This window comes from Asparagus officinalis, chromosome 9 (assembly GCF_001876935.1).
Source record: "Asparagus officinalis chromosome 9, Aspof.V1, whole genome shotgun sequence".
Lineage (NCBI taxonomy): Eukaryota > Viridiplantae > Streptophyta > Magnoliopsida > Asparagales > Asparagaceae > Asparagus > Asparagus officinalis.
In genome coordinates, this window is record NC_033802.1 from 61260385 (window position 1) to 61271039 (window position 10655).

A 10655-nucleotide genomic window follows, 5' to 3' on the forward strand; every position below is an offset into this window, starting at 1 on the left:
GGCTGCTTTTGCAAACGAAAAGCGCATATTCTGCAATATGTCACCGCTATATGGCGATAGCGTAACGGGAAGGAACCGCTAACGCTATTAGCGTCGCTATTACAGGACTATTTACTGCTATTTATAATAGTGCCGGAGACTGACACCTAGCCAGAAATTAATGAGTGGCTCTTTTGCCCAAGAAACTTAGTATAATTACCATTTTAGAGCAAGCTCACAATGAGAATGAATAAGACCAAAAAAGATACCAAAAATGGAAATCATATGATGGTGGAAAGGTGTGGAAAGATCTGCGTACTATACGTTTAGGACAAATAGCTGTGAGCAAAATGACGGTCATCAAAGATGACGTTGCTCAAAGTCCAAATAGGAATAAGAGCTTCAGGGGGAAATAATTTTCACATGGAGGAAGAGGAGTTTTTTCTTTAATTTTAGTCTAAGTACTCAACAATTTTACTAAATAAGAATACAACATTTTCCCTCTAATCTTGAGACATGCTTGACAGTCAAACAACATTTTGAAATGAGAAACTAATTGAGAATAATTTAATTTAGTAAGAATATAAACCTCATTTTAGACACAACAGTCATTTTTAAAAACTTGTTTATTTTTTATAAACCTTCTAGATAATGACACCAATCTGCCGGTTTTAATGAATCCTGGGCCTTGGACTCTTGATAACGACATCCGCCACCAGAATTATCAAGACCTTATAAATCAATGTCAATATGCCAAATAACAAAAATACTGAGACTCGTGCAAATAAAAATATATCATGATAATAATAATCTCTGATACATGCTTGCTTAGAGACCTATCAGAACAGTAACATAAGTTCATCAAATACTACTAGCCAGGAATCAGATTCCAGGACAGGAAAAGTAAATAAGGACTAGAAAAAAGATACTCACATATACGGTGAATACAATTGCAACAACCATTATGGAAATTCCCCAATGATGAAAATCATCCATTAGTTTTCTGGCTACAAATACACAAAATACTGAGACAGGAGCAGCAATGAGGAATATAGTGAGAAACAACGACCTCACATCAGGTCCAAATATCAATCTTCCTTGAAAACAAAATATCTGCAAAGAAATTGTTAAAATAATGTTATATCATTCCTGAAAACATAATAAGATGGGAAAAAAGAACTTGAATATTATATTGACTAAAAGGTGGTGTTGGCCATAAACAAGGGTGTGTTTGGTTTAGTGTAGCTAGAACCCCATGTTGTTCCAACTACGTCAAAAGCTAAGAAGTCCTGTTTGGTTTAGATGCTCTTGCAACACCAAAAGGTTGTTGAACCAACAAAATAAGTTAAATTTGGGAGTGTTGGGAAAACACTCAAAAGTCTCAAGTTCAAGAGTGTTCCAATACCATGAGTTGGAACAACATGGTGCTCTAAAAACATTTGTTGTTCCAACTCCTTCAAACCAAATATAGAGCATTAAAAAGTCTCAAAAATGGCAGCCCCCCCCCAAGTACTTACTAATTTTTTATGACTAGGTGATATGTGGGTCCCCTCCATCAACTTTTCAATTCCCACTACAAAATGCACGTATAGACACCACTTTTGTCGTGCTTCAATAAGAGCTATGATATTTAGAGTTTATCTGTAGTGGCCTTTCATCAATTCTTTCAACTCTCTCTACAAAATACACTTACAGAAACCACTTCTTGTCATGCTTCAATAGGAGCCACAAAATTTGGAGAAATTTTAGAGTATGTCATGTTTACTAGTGATAGGTAGTAATATATGCTGTTGTATAGATATGTTGTCAGAACTTTAGCTATGATTTTCTTTGTCGTGTCTTTTCAACAGTAGAAACTTCATACCACAGAGTTGATTTTTAGCAGTAACATTTATTTTAAAACATCATTAAGGACTAGTTTTCGTATAATCTCATAACAATCATCACCATTACTTTCTTCAAGATCCGTAGCAATGTCATCGGGACAAAAGAGCACCTTGGGTGGATCAGCAGCTTCTAAGTTGTTGAGAAAGTATTTTCATCAATTGAAGCTAGTAACATCAGTAGTTCATCCATTGGAGCTAGTAACATTAGTAGTTCATCATAAACAAGTGACTTTAATTCTTGTTCACATGCGTCAAGATGTTGCAGTGCAAATCATTCATATAAGTTTCTTTAGTCTCTTTTATATTATATGTTTTATGACTAGATTTTAATCCATATTCCGAGCAATAATCAGGAAATAAAGAGCTTATTCTTCCAATTAAATAATTTACCATATTTCATTAATCATACCACTTTGCTGAGATACTTCTGGCGAAGATAATAGATCATTAATAATAGAATTCCAATCCAGTTGCATAATTCAGGAAAGGCAATATTCCATTAAAAATTGAAGGATATCTCATGAAGATATATGTTTTCCTCGTTTTTTAAGGATGTTTTTTGACATTATTTCTTTATTGGCTCCAAATGTCACCCAGAAGGTTTTCACTGTTTTAAAAAGCCTCCGCCCAGTCCGCCTAAGCATATGCCTAGGCCTAGGCGATACCTAGGCCGCCTAGCTAGAGCTAGCGCCGAGGCGGTACCTAGGCTGTCTAACTAGCGCTAGCGCCTAGGCACTACCTAAGCTACCCACCTAGGTTTTGAAAATGTTTAGGAGAGCATTGTCTCCTTATGTGGATTGCACCCTTTAGGTCTTGATTATGATTTTTTGTGTTGCGCCCTACACGTCCTCCAACCTCCTCCAAAGTACTTTAACCTCTAAATATGAACACCTCCAATACCGCCTCCAACCTGCAGCAAAACCTCCTCGACCGCTACTTAAATGAAAAAAATCCGTCTAGATACCAGTTCGGCTCCTAAACTTTCTATAACATTGATATTTAATATCAATTATAGTAATCCAAAAATAAAAAAATTAAAAAAACCTCCTAGGCTCTAGACATCGGGTCTAACGCCTAGGCCTCCTAGCGCTTTCTATAACATTGTTAATAATTATTTTGGCTATTTACTATTTAACTATACATGGTTTATTGTGGATCTAAGATGTCTATCTTTTTTTGTTACAAATTTATATGAATTTAATACATATTTTTATCAATTATTATAATTAAATAATATTAAAAATAGCCAAACGCCTAGGCACCGCCTAAGCGTAGACCTAGGCTTCTAGACGCTGGCTCAAACGTCAAGTCTAACTAGCGTCTTCTGTAACATTAAAGATTACAATAAACCAATTTGGTAGGCTCATCTAATTCATAAATCATATTCACCGTGTATGCTTTCAAGATGATTTTAAATATAGAAAACATATTCCTAAGCAGCTTGATAATCTCAGTAATTATATTGTTGAAGACCAATCTGAGTTTTTTCCTAAATCTCCAAAGGGTGTTAGGATTTTCATCTAAGTTCTATTCATTTAATGGAATAATATGATATATTCTCAACCTGAAATAGTTGTATTCTTTTACTCCATACTTATGATGAGCAAACACACTTCAGATTCCTTAAGGATTTTCTCATAAAATAGTTTTTCAAAATGTTGTTAGAATATAATAATAATCTTTTGGCAGAAATTTCATTGTCATTTTCAATCGGCAATTGATTCTAATCAATTTTCAAGGATAACAAGTTTATGCATAGTTTTCAAATAGAAAGGATAGTGTGCTTCCTTTTTGTCTTCTATTAAAGAATTGTCAAGATTCAAGAATTTTAAGATATGGTATTCCTACCTTTTTAATTGAATGTTGCATATACAAATATATGTCAGATTCTAGTTGAAATGTTGGCTAACGAAAGATTCTTACTAACATTATATTGCCAGCACCACTATGTAAGAATGCATTTCTATCTATCACTACTAAATGAAACAACTCTAAAATCCATATCTCCTATTCATGTATGAGAAAAATAACTTGTCCATTTCGAAGTGGGTATAGTGAAAATTGAAGATGAGTGACCCACATATCACTTAGAAAATTGGTAAAAACTCATGAGAGGCTGCTATTTTGAGGCCTTTCAATACTCTATATAAGGGGAGGATGCAAAAGTAGGGAAGGCTCTAAGGAGAGAAAAAAATTACAAGTTTTACTTGTTTTCCCACTTGTTTCCTCTTGTTAGTGTGCGAATGTTTTGTTTGTCGTTTTTTTTTTTTTTTTGAATGTTTTGAGTGATTGTAAGATAAAGTGTGCATTAGTGTGTGACGCTACTACTTGAAATTGGCAAGTTCATCTCCCATATTCTATTTTATGTAAGATGTACTATTATGTACCTTTGCCTCTATAAATATTACTGTCTAAAATGATGAAGAATCCACATATCACTTAAACAAGTAGTAAAACCTCATGAGGGAGCTGCCATTTTAAGACCTTTCAAGTCTCAATAATCTATATAAGTAAAGGATGCAAAAGAGAAGGGGCAGTTCTTAGGAGAGACAATTGCAAGTCTTCTACTCGTTCCTCCTCTTTTTTTAGTGTGACTGTTTTTATTTGTACTATATTTTTGTGAATGCTTTGGGTTATTGAAAAATAAGTGTATATTAGTGTGTGCTACTGCTACCTTAAAGTTGGCTACTTCATCTCCTAGCTTCAACTTTATGCAAGTTGTTATGGTATATAAGTTTGCCTCTTATAAATATAACTACCTAGAAAGACCAGAATCATCATAGATGGCATGTGGTTCAAGATTGTATTTGACTCCAACATGTCTTTTTTTTAATTACTTTTTTCTCAAACATGCTAGAAGAAACTAAGGAATGATGATCATCACATGATGTAAGTTCAAGAGTAACATTTTTCTAGAAGAAGAGAAGTTGATTTCAACATCACCATCGTCTTCAATAATTTTCTGAAAGTTAGAACTTTTAGTTAGACTTGGATCAATCATTTGATTTGATTTCCAACCAAAATGAAGTTGGATTTCATCCCATTTTAAAGTTTTTGGAATAATCAAGTTAATTTTTGGTGTTGACAAGAAACAAAGTAGCAACACATTTATCAAGGCTAAACTTAGCTTAAGGTGTAAAATTCTATAAGTCAATGTCATGTTTTCAAACTAAGAATCCATATTAAATCCTAATGTTTGAATATTCATAGTTCAAACTTTAAGAAATCTAGAGTATGATACAAAATAGAGAAATTCAAGAAAGCAATAAGGAAAATAGGACCATTACTCAAACTTGATTCATTTAGACCAATTAAGGAATCAGAAAAAATACTGAATCTACCACCTTGTAGGCAAACAAGAACCGAAGTGTCAAGACTATTTCCAGCGAGGGGTCTAATAGATATTTGGACAGGGCCAAGATGGAGAAATTTAAGAGTTGGATCTCCGGTGATATTTTAAATATCTTTATCACTAAATAATTGTAATTTTTCTGTCTGAAAAGTTATTGTCATAGTCTTTTCAATAGTTTTAATATGATATGTAGTTCTTAGTATAAAACTTCCTCTATTATAAATATCATTAGTATTTACTTTAGGCATCTTCCCACTAAGAATAATTTGATCAATATTTTCATAATTTAGAAATTTTGAATTTTAAACAGAATGTTCTAACACAAGGATTCTTTCTCTAAAGAATTATAGTTTAGAAACTATAAATGCTAAAAGGTTCTAGATGAAACTAGAATATTAGAGCAATAATAACTCAAATGTAAACTTAAAAAAATAATTAAAACATATAAAAGCAGATGACTTGATATAAGAGCACATTTGGCAAGTGGTCAAAATGGCTTGACATGTTTGGCAAGTGGCTAATTTTTTGTCATATAAGCCATCAAAAAAATAAGATGCCTGTCCTAGCTTATTTTTTGGTGGCTTATAAGCCACAAGATTTGACCAAGTCCAATATACCCCTCAAATCTCACAAAATTCCATGCCTCATTTATCTCTCTCCAACTTTTACTTTTTGATCATTTTGACAAAAATGATGGGTTATAAGCCACCCATTTGCCGAACACTCTAGTATTTAAAAATATATTGTAATCCACCAAATTTATGAAATACTTTAGCTTATAATCCATTTGTTTATAATCCATTTGTGAATTGTAAGGCAAGTGGATGGTAATCCAAAGTTGCCAGACATGCTCTAAAGCTTTTAGAAATTAAAGGAACCTGAATAGTAAATGCCATAAAAATCATGGTAAAACTTACAAAGAAAATCTTTTGATAAGAACTTTTATGTCTAAAGTGATCTTGATTATGAAAATATTAACCAATATATCAAAAACCTAAAACACCCCTGGTCTCAGTTGGCATCAGAGCCGACGTCGCATATGGATTAGATGGTTAGTTGCAAAAGAAACTGCAGCTCTCTGGTTTATATGTTATCTTTTGCATGACATAAATCATTTTGTGAATGCTTGCATGAACTTTTAACAACAATTAAATAATTGTAGAAATTTTAAATAAAAACTACTAAAATATTGTATGCTTAAGTTGCTTTAATTTGATAAAAAAAATTAAATCAAGTCATCTGCTTATATGTGCTTTAGCTATTTCTTTAAGTTTACACTGAGTTGCCATTACTCTAATATTCTAGTTTTGACTAGAACTAAGAGAGAGCAACAGGCTATTCAAGGAAAATAATGTATAGTTTTAGTATCTTGCTTGCCAGGGTCTCAAGTCCACATGCAAAAGTATCTAGGAGAAAGATGACAACGTGAAGTATGTTTCTCAGTAGTCTACTGGAATTGATTGATAACCAGTTTACCCAAAAGTTTATTTGTAAGCAACAACATATATTCGAGTGATCTTAACACTCTTGCCCACATGCACCTTAGGCCTATGTGGAAAGACAACTGGTAAAAAAAGACTATCTTGAGAAGGAAGAAAAAATAGGAACTACTACATAGTCTTCATTTCTTCAATTATGAGATTTAAACCAGGGTATCCTAAAATCTATTATTATAATATATGTCCACCTTACCCAAACTTCAGATAATGATTTGTCAGAGAAAATATATAACAAGCAAACTTATATGATACAACAAAAACAGAGAAACATGGTAAGACAACCAGTTTAAAAGTCTTAAAACTTATTCTTATGTGTTAATAATAATTATCAAGAAACTGAACACTAAAACCCTCCCCCTCCCTCACTTACCTTTTACACTACATGGAAGAACTTACAGCTTAAATATGACACACTCATATAGGGAAAACATATGGGGCAAACAAGCATTTCGTCATTTAAAATCATGATAACTGAATGCATGAATTTAGAACAGGTTTATGATACCATATAAGCAATTACTTGTGTGTATATGTCAGAATATAGAATGGAGACTTCTTAACCAATATTAGCCAACTGCGATAGCAAAAAAGGTGTGAACTTCAATTAAATAGATGTGATAAGGAAACAAAACTACAGGTTAGCCACCTTAGCAGAGCTATGAGCTCCTAGTATCAGGAAGTTCAATTAAGTCAAAAAAGGAGTTAGGCTTCTCGAGCGAGTTTTAATATAATGTGGCAGTGTTACCGAAACACTGAGCATCTCTTGATAAGAGAAGGGAGCAGATGGACCCAAAGGCCAAAGTCAAAACATATAGACTTGATCATGAAAAATTACCAATTGAATACGAAGGACATGTATTCCAGATGCAAAATAGATAGGGAAGCACATTGTTACTTCTACACCTTAGGTCAAACCTGATTGCTTAACTAGGCTTTGTACCTCAGGTATAGCACCGACAACCAACACCATTTGCTCAAGCACAACCAAGCAGCAAAACTTGATGTTGAAAACTTGATACCCTCTCGAATTTACATCATAATTCCACTATTTTGGAAAGTACGCATGAAGGAAAAGATTATAACCCCTTGCCTTGATTGTTTGATTGGTATGTTACCTGGGTACTTCTAGTCGGAAGCCGTACACATACCCGACACACACCCGTACCCGTACTCATGCCCAAACTTCTTGGACAATTCTTGAATATATGCATATGTTTATTGAGGCATGTACTCAATTATATAATACATATTTTAATTTAAAACACTCCTAATGCACTTCTTGGACTTATTTTCTACATTTTACATCTAATTCTTATATATTGATCTCATGTAAATGAAAAACAATATTGATCTTATGTAAATTATTAATTTTAATACATATAACTATACATAACATACATATATCCAGCAGTGTTCTCGTACCCTACCTTTTACAATGTTGTCGTGTCCCATACCCATACCAGTACCCGCACCCGCACCCGTACCAGTACCAGTACCCGTACCCGTGCCCATGCAACCTAGCTCGATTGCAACAAACTGATCTATGTATTTGGTTTCAGATGTTAAATTAAACACTAAAAATCACAACTTTAGATCCTTTTTATTACACAGATAAACTTTTAAAAAGGATATAGATCCAAAAGGAATAGTCAATGCAACAAGAACATGTTCAAAAGTGGCAAAACCTAAACCCACATGTAAATGCCATATCTGGAACGCGGGAACATGGTGTTGTAATAATCATCTTCTGTTCAGCATGGATCTCTACTCACTATATGGCTAACAGAACCTCATATATCTGAATACAATTTTTGAGAAAATATCAACAGTTCCTAGAGCATCACACAGCTAAAATGCATTCGAATGCAGTTAGGATCCAGTTGGGCTATTACACAATAACTAACTTGCAGGCCATAGCATTCTTGCATCCTCTGAAGTCTGAACTTTGCTTCATATGACACTAAACTCAGTTAGAACACTGTAGTCCATCTCTGAATGCACCAGAAGTGCATCACAAGCCAGAAATAGTCAGCCATGTAAACAAGCGGTCATCAAAGTACGCTAAGTTGAATTCTTAGGCAAACTTGAAATCTGTAAGTATTCAACTGTAATTATTCCTTCCTTTAAAGGGCTGTTGTAAATATAGTTAATACTAATATTTTGATGCACGCATATCCATTTAAGATATGCCTATACTTCTTTGAAGATGACCTCAAAAAATAAATTTAGTAGTTATATCTTAACATGCATATCGATTTAATATATGCCCATTCTTCTTTGAAGCTGATTTTGAGACTTAAAAGTACAAGTTAGTTACGTTAGCTTAGTTGGTATTTTATCATCAAAAGTTGAGTTAATCAGTGTCCTAGCATTATCTATCATAAAGCTTTATTCTTGGTATGGTTATAGAGATTATGAGACTCATATAAACAACATGTAAATGAAAATAGAGGCTTAGCAAGTTGAGTATGAAGGCCATTAGGTTTTATTTGCAGATGAAATGAACTTTCTCCTTTGATCTTGTAATCTCGTCCTTAGGTGCCAGAATATGTATGAACTATCTATATTTTTTAGGTCGGTATGCTAATTGTTTTAAATATCTCCAACACAGCCGATATTATCAATATAAATGTCCTTTTAAAGACTTGCCATACAAACAATATGGTCAGAAAGTCCTTCACGGTTTTTGGAAACTTTTGAGTGAAACTATCATGATTTTCCAATATACAAGATGACATTTCGGCTTCAAAAAATCAGCTGAACTTATGTAATGCTGATTGACTTTTATTTTTTGGTTTGAATTTATAGTTCAAATTGCGGTTTAAACTAAACAAATATCTTCTTATGCAAATAACTGGAAAGAATAATTCAGTAAAAGCTTTGCAAAAGATACAACATTTCTCCATAGCCCCATTCTTTGGTGCATCAACTATAAACATCAATGATAAATACCAATTATCTGATATATGCCAATCCCAATAATTATTAAATATTTCTGATATCTCCTTCACATCCACCATCCTATATGGAATTTTTATATCGAACAAATCCCCGAAATCCAACATTTGGAACGCTACTTATGCTTAATATTTTTCATTCATCAGAACATGGAAATATTGCTTATCTTGCTCATACTGCTAGGAGGTTCTTGTATGTAAATTTTGGAAATGCAGCCTCTTAAAAATTGTCATATGTTTAGTAAAGACAATAGAAGTGAATGCATCATCTATTTGACTTAGAACAAATAGTCTATTGTCAGTACACGCTTTTGGATTGTCTTTGAAACAAAATATATCCTCTAGCCACTAAAATTGAGATATCACTCAAGTTGTCTAGAATCTACCTAATCATCCATATACCCAAACTAAAGAAGTTGCAAAATTCACCAAATTCACAAATTGCCAGGATGAACAACCAACCAGTGAAACAAAAAACAATACAAACTATCATTACACTAGTGTTATACTAAATCAGCATAATCAAGCACATTGTTCCTGTGTTGAGGGCAGGCCAAAATAAGACACATCATCCCGCGAGCAAGATAATGTTCATGGAGTAGCTATATGAACTCCTTAACAACGAACAGAAATCCGCTTCATCTGAAGCAGAAATCTACTAAAAACAAGCCCTTTTTTTCCAAACGAAGGTACCTTAATGAAGCCGACCTTGTTTTCTGACCAAATTTGCAATCTTTTTTATCTTACATTTGAACTTAAATAAGTAGAATTTCTTATCAAACCCTACCAAACAAATCAAAACCCTAATACAACACACCAAATCAAGAAGTAGAAATTAAAAATAATAATAATAATAATACCCTCAATTATCCAACCAGCAGAGAGAGATCACGAGACTTACGTTGCTCCCTTTCCAGACCTCGTAAACCCTAGGCTCCGCCTCCCCCTCGTCGGCGGTGCCCCGACGCGGCGCCACTCCGTA

At 33.6% G+C, this 10655-nt stretch overlaps 1 protein-coding gene across 1 annotated transcript in view; it reads right to left on the reverse strand.

Annotated features, from left to right (window-relative positions):
* Positions 1-10649, reverse strand: part of LOC109823696 (probable protein S-acyltransferase 7) — a 31862-nt gene extending 21213 nt beyond the window's left edge. Inside the window, exons 1-2 of the mRNA XM_020390029.1 lie at positions 10575-10649; positions 913-1092 (exon numbers count right to left, since the gene is read on the reverse strand). Coding sequence (XP_020245618.1) covers positions 913-975 — 63 coding nt within the window. The 5' untranslated portion in view covers positions 976-1092; positions 10575-10649. The remainder of the gene's footprint in view (positions 1-912; positions 1093-10574) is intronic.